The 14,220-nt window shown below is 34.4% G+C and overlaps 1 protein-coding gene across 1 annotated transcript in view; it reads left to right on the forward strand.

The window, feature by feature from the left end:
- The first annotated feature begins 1,215 nt into the window (after positions 1-1,215).
- Positions 1,216-14,220, forward strand: part of LOC106473048 (tyrosine decarboxylase-like) — a 28,105-nt gene continuing 15,100 nt past the window's right edge. Inside the window, exons 1-6 of the mRNA XM_013933726.2 lie at positions 1,216-1,431; positions 3,337-3,450; positions 6,130-6,181; positions 9,102-9,172; positions 9,913-10,047; positions 11,214-11,324. Coding sequence (XP_013789180.1) covers positions 1,231-1,431; positions 3,337-3,450; positions 6,130-6,181; positions 9,102-9,172; positions 9,913-10,047; positions 11,214-11,324 — 684 coding nt within the window. The 5' untranslated portion in view covers positions 1,216-1,230. The remainder of the gene's footprint in view (positions 1,432-3,336; positions 3,451-6,129; positions 6,182-9,101; positions 9,173-9,912; positions 10,048-11,213; positions 11,325-14,220) is intronic.

Below are 14,220 nucleotides of genomic sequence, written 5' to 3' on the forward strand. Positions count from 1 at the left end.
CAAACAAACACGATTTTATTTTAGCCGAACTAAAACTTTTCTTAACTCCGTTTTGGTCTGTTGTTGTTTCATTTAAAGTAGTTACTCTGAGAATCGCTAGGTGAAGGCCAAAGGTTTTGATTTCCTTTTTCTAATAAAATATATAATCAATCAATCAAATATAAAATTGTCGATATTACGTCAGATTTCCCAATTTTTCCTGGCCCCTGGGAATACAACATTTTTGGTAGCGAAAGGGTTAAAGTAGTTAAAATATAAGTTTGTTGATCAGAGACCTTCGGGTGTGGTTCCAACAATACTCACACTTACTTCTGCTTCCGAAATGGAAACCAGCGTTGAATTGATGGGGGTGTACAGGGAGGGGATTTCCCCCTGTGCAAAAAATCCCCCCCCCCGTAAGTAAGTAGAGTATTTTACATTTTGTCGAGTTTGACATTCCTCCCCGATATTTAAGAATGACTCATAAAAATATCTCTGCAGGTCCTCCGTAGAAAGAAACTATAGGCAGCTGACTTTCTCACTTTACCTTAAAGCCAGGGACTCAGAGCTGAAAAAGGCATTGTTCATTTTAAGGATTGTGGGATGTTTTTGAAATAATCGCTTGCAGTTTAATTCGTTTTGGGGGATTAGTGTAAGCGTTAAGTACTGGAGAATTGGGATCGTTGAATAAGTTTTCTTTGATTAATCACTTGAATAGGCTTGTTGTGCCCATGGCTTTAAGGCTGGTTCTGAGACACCTCCCCACTCCCCCCGGTATACTACTGGTGGGAGCAGGTTAATACTTGTTAATAATGTCTGCGTTTCATCACGTATATTTTCGGAATTACCCTATTTAAAGTATATAAATACCACTTCTTCTGGGGGGGGGTCATTCCCCCTGACTCCCAGATCTCCTAAAAACCTCAAATCTGAGTTCTTCATCACTGGTTTTAAAAATTGGATTTAAGGAGGTATATCACCAGGTTTGTAAAGCCCAGAACTATTTCATCGGTTTAATATGTAAACAGTTAATTGGATAACACTCTCAACTGCGATATTATTATTTTCCTGAATAAAAAGAAAAACTGAAATTATATTTGCACTCGTTATAGTGCATTGATGCATTTCTAGAATGTGTCCAGATATTTATCCGTTTGATGCTGGAAGTTTTTGTATTGATTTGGTCTGAAACTATGAATCATTGTCTTCTTCTCCTTTTGCTGTATTATTTTTAGGTTTTTTTAAATTACCATGGATACGGCGGAGTTCAAAAAGCGAGGCCGTGAGATGGTTGACTATATTGCTGAATATGCTGAGACACTTTCCCAAAGACGGGTGACACCCAACATTGAACCTGGTTATCTTCGCCATCTTCTCCCTTACAACGCCCCTCACAAGGGAGAAGAATGGGAAGACATTATGAAGGATGTGGAGCGCTTTATCATGCCCGGGGTAAGTAATGAATGAATATAACTAAACAGAATGAATTACAAATATTTTGAAAGTAAAACGTACTATTCACTACAGTGAAATTAAAACGTTTCCATTGGTTTCTTATCACAATCTTTCCTCATTGATTTTGGTTAACTTTGCCCGTATAAAGAATCATGGTGCACTATATATTACAAAATATAAACTGATGGCTTTATTTGGGGTGAAAGTATGACTCTTGTATTGGAGTTTTTTTGTGGGAATTTACTGCTCTTGGTTTGAAGTTTTAGGAGTGAAATTATGAATCTTGTAGTTGAGGGGATGAACTTATTGCTCTTCCAGTGGATTGTTTGCAGTAAAGTTTTGGCCAAAGAACTAGATTTTTTCAAACTGTTTTATGTAAAGAAAATGACTCTTTTTATTTAATGTATATTTTTAAAGATAATGCTCATTAAATCTGTAAATTCTCGTTTCATCACAAAAGTTAGCATTTTATTTGCAATAAGTTTGTTTGTCTGTCTGTAATTAAGCACAATGCTACACATTGTAAGTCCACTGTGCCACTAATGCACAACAGTATTAGGCTTATTATATTGTTAATATTTAAAAAAAGGCATTCACACCATAACAACTATTAATTGCAAAACAGAAGGCTCCTAGTGGCACAGCGGAATGCCCGCGGACTTATACCGCTAGAAACTGTGGTGTGCACAGCATAGATAGCCCATTGTGTAGCTTTGTGCTTAACTACAAATAAATAAACAAAACAGTATACATCATGTATATATTAAATCTAAGGAAAGGATATTTAACATCATTGGCTGTTTCTCCTCACCAGAATCTGTTTTACAAAAAGTATTGCTATATAGTACAGCATTGCTGACGTTATTGTTTGTTAAGCCCTGTTTTCTATGGCATACAGCATCCTTAATGATTTATACTCTTTACTAAATGACTCAACAGAACGTCAGTACTTACTGAAACATGCTATACCAAGTTTTTCAGTTGCTGTTTCACTGTTTGCCTTGTATTGTGTTCCCTTAATTTCACAGTTTTTTTATTTATAATAGACAACACCCTTAAGTTTCTTTAACATCTAACAAGTCCACTTCACCAAGTACTTCTTGTTTTTTGCACTTTTGAAATCTGAGCTGCCCTAATGAAGTCCAAAGTTTAGGCTTAGCATTTATGTATTACTATTTTATATGTCAAATAATTTATTCTTTTCAAAACCCCCGCATACACTGCCATATTTGAATCACTTGAAACAAAGTTTATAGTTAAATTTCAATGAAACAAAAAATTTCTATTTTTAGATATTTGTATCAAAATAACCATTTAATTTTCTAACCAATATTTTTAAAAGAAGACATATTCTATGCTGAAAGCTTCCTCCCCCCCCCGGTATTGTAAAACGTAATATAGTGAAACCTTTAGAATACAAGAATTGTTTAGATGATTAGTAAAAGTAGGTTACTATATAATGAACTTAATATAATTAAAGATTATCCATATTCAAATAGTTACCCATTAAATACCCTTGTGGCAGTTTAGTAACCCTCCCTCTAGTGTCAATTCAAGGGCTATCGGATTTGCACATTTTATCAGCAAACAAACAAACTCATTGGATAAAAATGGACACTTCTGTCAAGGAGGCTACAAAACTATTACCTATCACTTTCAAGTTAACCGTTAAATATTATTCTAAGAACTTCAGAAACTTGAAACTTGAATTATTAATATAGGAAAACTTGAGACAAATAACCGAGTTACTAAGCTTTTTGACAATATTGGGACTGTATGCAAATTGTGATAATATAAGAATGATAACTAGAAAACTGAAATGTGATTAACTTTTCTTATTTTTCTTCATCTTTTATAATTATTGTTTAAAATAATACATAGATTAATGTTTCCCTATAACAGGTCACCCACTGGCAACACCCTCGTTTCCATGCCTACTTCCCTGCAGGAAATTCTTATCCTTCCATCTTAGCAGACATGCTATCAGATGCCATTGGCTGTGTAGGATTTTCATGGGTACATCAGAACTTTTTTGTTAATTAAAGGATGTAGAATTAGTAATAACTTAGAAAATATACAACAATCATAAAGGTGTGAATTAAGATTCTTGGTGGTAGCTAAGAGGTTTTTATTTTATTTCGGTGTTATTTATTTTCATTGATTTATTTCACTTGATATTGCCCACGACCTTCCAAGTTCATCTCGGTTTACTGCATGTGTACACAATTGATGCAGATCACATACTAGTGTCACAGCAATTAGTAGAGAGGAAACCACACGGATCCTAGATTTATGTTTGGTAACAAGGATACACAGACAACATTTGGATCCACTGAACATATAAGAGAATAAAACCCATATAAAATGTTTTTTTTTCAAAATCAAGAGGTTGGTAAACTTATAACTAATATTGTATTCACTGAGCTAACATTTCACTAAATATTCAACCTATTTTATGCATTGACTTTTATTTTAGGTGTTTTTTACGATTTGTTAGCTAATTTCTAGTTTTATTTGTATAATGAATTCTGATTTTTCATTACATACAACCAAAAGTTCTACCATCTTCTGTTTATAAAGTGAATCTATCATAAAAATGGAAATAAAGAATGGTTAAACTTCCAAGTCATTAAATTGAAATCGATGATTAGAATTTTGCCATTTTATTACTGCCCTACACAAATAGATGTGTTAAAACAGAATATTAATACTAATTTCGTACATTATATAACCTGGTATGTCTCTTTTCACAACAAGATAAAACAGAAAACTTAAGTATTTTCTTATCCTACTAGGAAAATGAAATTATGTATATATTTTTAAATCACCAATCATCAAATGTGGATACCAATGTTTCTTTATAAGAATACAACAAATAAAGTCTCTTTTGAGTATGTATATTTTTTCAGGGCTATCTATTTTTCTGTAAAATATGTAGCTAATGGAACTTAAGTTAACAGGGATGTCTGAATTAATAAAATAACAACATTAAAGATCTTGGGAGGAGTATGCATGTATTTAAAATTAATAACTGTAAACAAAACTTATATGAATTTTGAGCTCATTGACCAGAAGGAAGGCAGCTAGATATTGGCATTCATCAGCAACTTTTGGTTTACTCATTCTGATTGAAGAATGAGGTTTTGACGTTTCCCTTTATAGCATATCCATAACTCCAAAGTGGGAAGCTTGTTTTTGGGGTAACTGGTCATGAATAATGAATCTTCAGATGTGTCGGGTACCATAAGCCTAATATTACACTGAAAACAGTGTATACCAAGCCAAAACAAAACAAATGTAAGATAAACAGAAAATTTAACTTTACAAAACACATCAGAAACACACTCTCAAATTTAAAGCAGAAGTACTTGTTAAGAGATATGGTTTATGGATGAGACTTATTCAGACTTTACTTCATACTTAGCTATGATATTTTCATTTAAGGCACTTTCATAATGCACTAAAGTTTCTTAGTAGTTACAATTCTCGTCTATCTCAAATTAAAAATATTTGTCATCGAGAGTATCGTTTTTCCTTTTTTATACTTGAAATCATTTTTCTGCAATAAATGAATCCTTAGCTCAGTGTAGTATTGATAGATGGGCCTTTTTACTAACTTAACAAAGGGTTAATCCACTAACCATTCTTAATACGTCACTTTTGAACAATTTAATCTTCCAAAGGTACAAACTGTCACAAACAAAAATTAGTTTCCAAATTTGATAAACTCAATGTTGTATGTACTTAAGTATCCTTAAATTATTCTGCCTCGAGCCCAACTGAACCTAAGCATTCATAGGAAAATATCTGTCAATTGAAACCCCATTGATCATCAAAAACTGTTTCTTTAATATATTAGGCACTGGCTAGAGGTAGAGTTCTGGACTTTGGAGTTGGAACCGGTCTGAAATACGTATGTTACCATAAAATGGTCCTCCAAATTAAGATGTGGGTGCATTATAAGAGTGGCAGCTAATTCCTTAACATGAATGATGAGTGATAGTGTGCTGCTGAGTGGCTGTCTTTCCTCTGATTACTAATTGAAAATTAGGATATGCATCAATACTTAAACAATAGGGTTAATTTACTTTAAAGTATTAGATTAAACATTAAACAATCTCCTTAACTAAATATATATATTTGTGAAAGATTTCTTTTCTTTTTTTCACCGGAGGTGAAATTGAAAATAGAATCTGTGAAGTAGAGGCCTAATTCATTCTTGGATTGGCCGTATCCTCTGCTGTGGACTGCAGTTTCACCTATTCAAGGCTCATCAGCACAGCTTGGGTCAACAAACCAAAGAAATATCATTAGGCCTCTTACAATGGTGAAGTGTATATAATATCTGTGGTGTTTTGAGTCCGTATTATTTCACCATACAATAACCTAAATTAATTTATGACATTTCAGCGAAACTCCAGTGCACCGCCAATCAAAGGATGCCTTAAGTCACAGAATCTCTTTTCAGTTTCACTTCTGGTGAAAGAGAAAAGAAATCTTTCATATATATATATATTCATTAAACAGTTGATCTGCTGTATAACACCAAATAATTAATTTGACAAAATGTCAGAACATCATTCACTTACCTAAACGAAGTTAGGCTCATATTTGGTGAAGTAAAACGGACTCAAAACACCATAGATATTAACTGATATTTGATGTGATATAACTTTCATTTTATTTATATTACAGGCAGCAAGTCCAGCTTGTACAGAATTGGAAATTATAATGTTAGACTGGTTAGGTGAGATAAACATTTCACTCTGTCCTTTAGATACTTAAGCTAATTATGTTGTTTTATCATATGTGTACAAAGAAAAATGGTAGAACGTGCTTAAATGTTTTATTTTAAGAACACGGCATTTCTCTCTATGGGAACATTGGTACATAAGTTGTTTATGCTTAGTAATAATGGTTTTATTAAAGTATAATACAAAATAGGGAAGTTATCTATCTGTATTTGTCAATGTACTTTTAAGGTTAAAGAATCTAGTTGTTAAAAACTCCAGTGTTTAGTATACTTGATAATGTAATTATTTATATATTTAGTTGTCAATGATTAAACATTACTATAAACGTCTTACAACAATGATTGTTCACTTCATTGTTCATACAATGGTACTATTTTCGATTGTTGAAACGTTACTCTAATAAGTATTTGACGAATAAATGGTACTTTATTGAGCTTTCGTATTGTAGCGACACTTTTAATGTGATTCATTGTTTTTGTGGCATAAGCTTTAACAGATTTCTTTATCACAAAAGGTACATTATTGTATGTTCCAGATATTCCTTCTTTCTGTTTTCGATTATTAAACTTTATTTACTACGTCACAGAAGGGAGATTAGTGCATGCTTTGGTTTATCTTTGTTTCTGTTTTTTTTTTATGGCATATAAAACGGTCTAACAATAGTCTAACGGGTCCTACACTGGGACAGAGGTAAGTTTAAGAACTTACAATACTAAAATCCGGGTTTCGACTCCCGCGGTGGACAGAGTTTATACCGCCTATCGTGTGGCTTTGAGACAAAAGAAACAGACATACTCCAACAGAGGAAATTTTTTCGTCCAATTGAAGGTTGAAATTAAAAGTTTCGAGAAGGTTCATTGATTGAAAACCGCATGGTTATTTAATTATTGAATTTTAAAATAGGAAAAATAATTTTGGACCCCCTTGTATCTTTTTACATTTTGCATTTTCTAAATAACTTTCATTGTTTTTTTTTATATTTAAAGAAAATTTTTTATCCCAGAACATACACGGCCAATCACTGAGCCAATGATGATAATGCGCAAAAACTAGTTTATTCCAGTGGGGGATGGTGGGAAGTGTGAAGAGGGAGAACGAAGAATCAACGAGCTGACGGAGTCACGTGTTAGTACGTAATAAGTAGAACGGCTAACCTGGTCAGTTGTTTATAAAATAATATTGTTTTGATGTAATTATATACAATACCACGCCCAGAACATTGGACATTTATTTTGGCCATAGACTCAGACAAGTTCTGCATGCACACATACATAGAGACCAGATTCAAATGCTGTCTGCAAGATTAGCATTCCCGGGTGGAGTCCAGACAACTTTAAAGGCTTATTGGAGCTGAATCCTGACAATTCCAAATTCAAAAATATGTTTATAAAGAAGATATTCAATTTACACCTGAAATTAAATGTCTTTCATAACCAAACACTCAGAGTGCCAGAGTTAACCAAACACTCAGAGTGCCAGAGTGTGTAATCCCCTGTGTCAACTAGTAGAGCTCTCAAACTGCCCAGAATACTCTCTGTCACTCTCCCTCAGGAGCTGGCGTCAGGCACAATGTGACTATTCTGGTTCAAGAGCATTTGTAAGAGCGTTAAAATGGTGAAATGTTTTTTTTTGTGAAACGCCACACGAATATAGTATTAAAGCACTTAATAAAAGTACATTTTACAATTATATGTTTAAAACATACACATTTTTGAAAGACTTGTTATTTAAATAACATATAGTGAAGGTAAAAAATTCAAAGTTATTAATACTATTGTTTAGTTAGAAAGATAATAAATTAATAAGATATGCGATTTTAAAACTTTTATTGATGCTAGTGATTTTAAGTTGGTACTCAGGTTTTTACCCTAACGTATTTTTTTCGCTAACTTAGTACCAACGTACGTACTCAAATAATTAGTGCTGCTGACATTTTCTTTATTTAAAAATGGACTCACAACAATGGAAATTAGCTTTTGAATATGGGTGACGTCACACGTCTTACAAACATAAGCATCACAAATGAATCAGAACAAACCACTATAATTGCAAGACTATTTTATAGGAAACAGTACTATTTATGTATATTATTGAGAGTTTGTTTGTTTTAGCGCAAAGCTACACAATGAAATTTCTACGCTATGTCCATCGTGTGGAATCAGACCACGGATTTTAGCGTTGTAAGTCTGTAAACGTACCGCTCACCCACCAAAGGACATTTATATAACAATTAATTTTTCGATGGAAGTTTACAGGGAAGTCTTTGTAGCCTCTGTAAGGTTGAAGAATCTCCGTGAACATCCTATTGAATACTAATATTATCTTATATTAAACAGTCAGGGATGACTTAGCAATTAGCATACGGGACTCTGAATCCGACTGTGTCGTACAATCCCTCTTCGTAATTTCAGCCTCGGGTGTTTACAAGGGTGACAGTCATATCCCACTTTTCGATTAGAGTAGTTCAAGCTTTGGTGTTGGGTATTGTTGAATAGGTCCCTTCCCTTTAGTTTAACAGCTCAAATGTAGGGACGGCCAGTGCCAAATTTCGACAAACCATACTAGAATTAGAAAACATTTAAAGATTTTTCCACTTAGGTATTTTATAGATTAAAAATACATACTCCCTCAAAATATTGCCCCCTCCCCCAGTGGCACAGCGGTAAGTATGAAGACTTTTACTGCTAAAACCCGGATTTCGATACCCGTTGTGGGCACAGCACAGATAGCCCAGGGTGTACCTCCAAACATTACTAAACTGATCTGAAGACTGACGTCATAAAGTTATATGTGATAATTTGATTAATTACTATTTAATATACCTATCTAACCTTGTGACCGTTTTATTAATTTATTTCTTTATATTATGTAGATTGAACTCATTTTAATTTAATTTAAATTCTATATGAACAGGAAAAATGATTGGGCTACCACACGACTTTCTGTGTTTATCAGACCATGGCACAGGTGGTGGAGTTATTCAGGTGATGTATTATCTTTGTGTGGATTACAATCTTTCAAATCAAGTGGAGGCCAGGCATGGCCAGGTGGTTAGGGTACGCTCGACTCGCAACCTGCGGGTCGCGGGTTCGAATCCCCGTCCCACCAAACATGCTCGCCCTTTCAGCCGTGGGGGCGTTATAATGTGACGGTCAATCCCACTATTCGTTGGTAAAAGAGTAGCCCAAGAGTTGGCGGTGGGTGGTGATGACTAGCTGCTTTCCATCTAGTCTTACACTGCTAAATTAGGGACGGCTAGCGCAGATAGCCCTCGTGTAGCTTTGCGCGAAATTCAAAAACAAACAAACAAACAAATCAAGTGATCCAGACTTCTTTATTTCTCCGATTTTCTAAACAAATCAACTACGCTGATATAAAATATTTTTGCACGATAGAAATATTTTTAAAGTTTGAAATAATTTCAAGATTAAATACTCTATGATGTTTAGTGAGATTTATTTTTACACTTATCTTTAACAGTGTGCTAACAATTAAATTGCAAAACAAAACGTTTGATTACATTATTTCAAAGTCGAAAATAACTTTATTTCACATTACCACTGACACTAAGCCTCTTACATCGAGTTTCAATCCAAAATATTAATTTAGTTATTTTACAAAGTTGATATTGTGTTAACTAATTTGTAAAAACGTTGCTTATGATTAATTAAACTTTCTACTAGATTTAGACACAAAAAAAATGTGGATTTTGTTTTTTTCACAGGGTTCGGCAAGTGAATGTGTTTTGGTTTCCCTTCTTGCTGCTCGCCACGCCACCATCCGGGCTCTAAAACAACAACATCCCTTTGTAGAAGAAGGAGTACTATTATCGAAACTAATGGCGTATTGTTCTAAAGAGGTCATTTTATTAATACTGCTATATATTTTATGCCTAAGTTTTTATATTTTACGTTGTATTTAAGTGGGAATAAAACTTATCGTTAAACAGGAAAATCTGAAGGTCTGAATAAAAATTATTAACTAGCGGGGCACTCAGTAGAGAGCATATCTCCGCCACCTAGCGTTGAACATATTCAGCTCTAAAAAGAAAAACGAAAATGTGTCCGTATGTCCGTCGTTATCAACAGACACAGACCATTTTTGGCAGGACAATGAGTAACAATATTTTACATATGTTCACCAAATTTCATAAAAATTCGATCAGTTTTGATTGAGTTATAGAGCAAAGATAGTGTGAAAAACTGACCCCTCTGTTAACAGATAGGGATATTTTTCGGATTTTAGTGACGTTGCTGTGACCTTGACCCTCCAAAAACCAATCACTTCTAAGTTGGGTCATAGTCCTAATGTACACCAACTTTCGTCCAAATACATTCAGTCGTTTACGAGAAATGTTGCTGACAAACACACACACAGTAATAAGTCCAGAATGAAGCTAAACTTATATGAAACAAATGTTATTTTAGTTCACAAGTAGATATTGTTTTAGTTATAGCCTTAAATCAAGTCAACATTCCTTATCCTTTAACCTTACTTTTATTAAACACTTCAGGTGACTAACGGCACGTGGGTTTAAACCTCTTACAATAAACAAGATTAAAGTCTTCGAGTAAAAAATTTGTATATACATAATTTTGTTAGTTGTCTTGTGCTAGTGACGTAGTTGGAATATAAAATCTCTCTTAAACGTTAAAGTAAGTTACGTCGACACTTCTTTAATGTTGAGATTAATAGTGATAAATTTGTTTCATACAAACAAAAAAATAGCATTGGGGCGGACCACAATGTTTTTCACAAAACATAACACTAGAGGGGGCCACAATATTTTATAGGCATTGAAAAAATGTACTTCGAATTTTACGTGAGCTACATTTTAGTTGGATATTTGTGAAAAGATTGACTGTTAGGATTAGCCATTAAATAAAGAAATGTCAAAATACTTTAAAGATGTCGATAAATAGCGTTTTTTTTTTTCATGAATTATTTGCGAAATTATATAAAAATATACGAAAAAATAAACCAGTAAGTTAATGTATTTATATATTTAAATGTTGATTTTCATAGGCTCACTCTTCTATGGAAAAAGCAGCAATGATTGGTTTTGTCAAACTACGTATCCTGGAAACTGATGACCGTTTTCAGCTACGAGGAACGACGTTAGCTAAAGCCATGGAGGTATTTTAATTAAATTTTCAAAATCTTCTCTATTAACTTACGTTACAACCGAGAGATGGCGCTATAATATTTCACATTCATGACACGCTTTGTTTTCATTTAGTTACCAAGCTAACTTGTGCAAAAACGCCTGTAAAAGGACAAAATAACGCATAAACTAACCAATTTTGTTGAAAAGATAAAGTTGTAAAGATTATAAAAACGTATTGTGTGAAATTATTCCATGAAATTTTATGAATTGGTCTAAAAAAATTTTTTTTTGGGGGGGGGGGGCACAAGGAACGTATTGTTTATGTGTCATGAAAAAAAAATCCTAATGGATTTTCAAATGACAGGACAATACATCATCATTATCTACAGAGAAGGCGAAAGTGGTGTGATTATAAATAAATAATGTATATATATATCTTGTACCCCGGTAGATGGCGCGAGTGTTGATGTAATTAATCAGTGTTATGCATCTTTTTGTACTGAATTTCGATCGGTCAAAAATCTTCCATTAACAAGAAGATCGATACAAATATATAGAAAATAATGAAATGGGATTTGGAGTCAACTTTATTTGGATTTTTTTTATAATTAGTTTTTGTATTATGCGATCATTAGTAAATTACTATTAACTTCCAATCAGAGCAAGCTACCCATCTATAGCTAAATTAGAAAATCAACTTGGTATTGAGAATATATAATTAAATACGTTGAGAACAGTTATACACCCTCCCTTGGAGATGACAAGGTTGTTTTGTCCGGTGTTTTGTTAATTCTTTTATCATTTACGCATTATTATGCCGATGTATTAGTAGATACACAGTTTACCGTTCAGAGGAGATCAAAGGGTGCCGCCCACTAGGGGCATTTCAAAGACCGGATGGTCACGTGATGTCATAGTTCCACAGAGTGGTGCCAGAGGGCGGATAGTTTGAAAGTGTGCCACTGTTGGCAGATAATTCCAAGCTGCGTTACTAGGGATGGTTAGTTCCAAGGTGTGTTAATAGGGGCGGTTAGTTCCAAGTTGTGTTACTATGGGGCGATAGTTCTAAAGTGTGCTACCAGGGAGTGGGTGATAAAATCATCTATGGAACACGGGAAGATGTTTTTTTTTTATGTGGTTCACTCGTAAACCACCAGAGGGTCTGATCATGAACGTCATGTTATATCTAATCTTTATAGCTCTCAACACAGTATTAATTTTTTCATCTTCTTTTCAATATCAATAATAAATACAGTTATTGAATATCCAAAATTAATAGTTTATATATATATTACAGATTGCCTATAATGTACTTCACGGTTTAGACATATATTACGTTCTGTGAAGGGGCATGTTTTCAATATTCACATAAAACATTCAAACTCCGCATATTAACTGTAATGTAGTACGTTTTACATGTATGAGCATACATACATACATACATACATACACTAGGTTATCTTCAAATACGTAATCCTAAAAAAGTAATGTTTTTTCAAGTACACTTTGATCTCCCTCATCCTCAATGAGGCAGCTCTTTTAAACGATAAAAGGGCTCGTTAACTACTTGTGTTATTACTGTTTGTTTTATTTCTTATAAGTTTGTATACAAAGCTTTTGTTTGTAGTTAAGCACAAAGCAACACGATGGGCTATCTATGCTCTGCCCACCACGGGTATCGAAACCTGGTTTCTAGCGTTGTAAGTCCGTAGACATACCGCTGTACCACTCGGGGGGCTGTATACAAAGTACTTCTTTATCAAATACCCTAAGCCATATATCTAATAATGTCATGTCTAATTCATGTTAGGGGGATCAAACTCGTCCTTTTATTTGATAATTAAAATAGTTCTCGATTGGATCAGTGGTAAGTTTGAGGACTTGCAGCGTAAAATCCTGGGTTCGATTTCTCGTGGTGGACGGGGCGGAGCTATTGTGTAACTTTGTGTTAAAGTAATTTCCGCGACATTTTATTATTCGATTTAGCAAATTTGTTTGTTTTTGAATTTCACGCAAAGTTACCCGAGGGCTATCTGCGCTAGCCGTCTCTAATTTAGCAGTGAAAGACTAGAGGGAAGGCAGCTAGTCATCACCACCCACCGCCAACTCTTGGGCTACTCTTTTACCTAAGAAAAGTGGGATTAACCATCATATTATAATGCCCCCAGAGTTGAAAGAGCGAGCATGTTCAGTGACAGTCACGACCCTCAGATTGTGAGTCGAGCACCCTAACTACCAGACCGCGCTAGGCCTTTTTAGGACGTAGTAAGTCTGTTTCCATGACATTACAAGCCCGGCATGACCTGGTAGTTAAGGTACTCAACTCGCAATATGCGGGTCACGAGTTCGAATCTCGTCATCGAAAATGTTCGCTCTTTCAGTCTTGGGGGTGTTATAATGTGACGGTCAATCCAACTATTCGTTAGTAGAAAGAGTAGCCCAAGAGTTGTCAGTGGGTGGTGTTGACTAGCTGCTTTCCCTATAGCCTTTCACTGCTAAGTTAGGAACAGATAGCCCTCGTGTAGCTTTGCGCGAAATTCAACAAAACAATTACATGTACTTCACATTACAACTTAGAAAGAGTCTACTTCCTTGAGAGTTGACTCTACTTCCTTGAGAGTTGACATGATGTTTGGACATTTCATTTATCATTTCCGAAATACGTTATTTGTACAATCTCCGGAACTGTAGAATAAGGGAAGAGGGGGGGGGGGAGTTCAACAATGTTTGGACATTTCATTTATCATTTCCGAAATACGTTATTTGTACAATCTCCGGAACTGTAGAATAAGGGAAGAGGGGGGGGGGGAGTTCAACAATGTTTGGACATTTCATTTATCATTTCCGAAATACGTTATTTGTACAATCTCCGGAACTGTAGAATAAGGGAAGAGGGGGGGGGGGAGTTCAACAATGTTTGGACAT

Source organism: Limulus polyphemus, unplaced genomic scaffold (assembly GCF_000517525.1).
Source record: "Limulus polyphemus unplaced genomic scaffold, Limulus_polyphemus-2.1.2 Scaffold5843, whole genome shotgun sequence".
Lineage (NCBI taxonomy): Eukaryota > Metazoa > Arthropoda > Merostomata > Xiphosura > Limulidae > Limulus > Limulus polyphemus.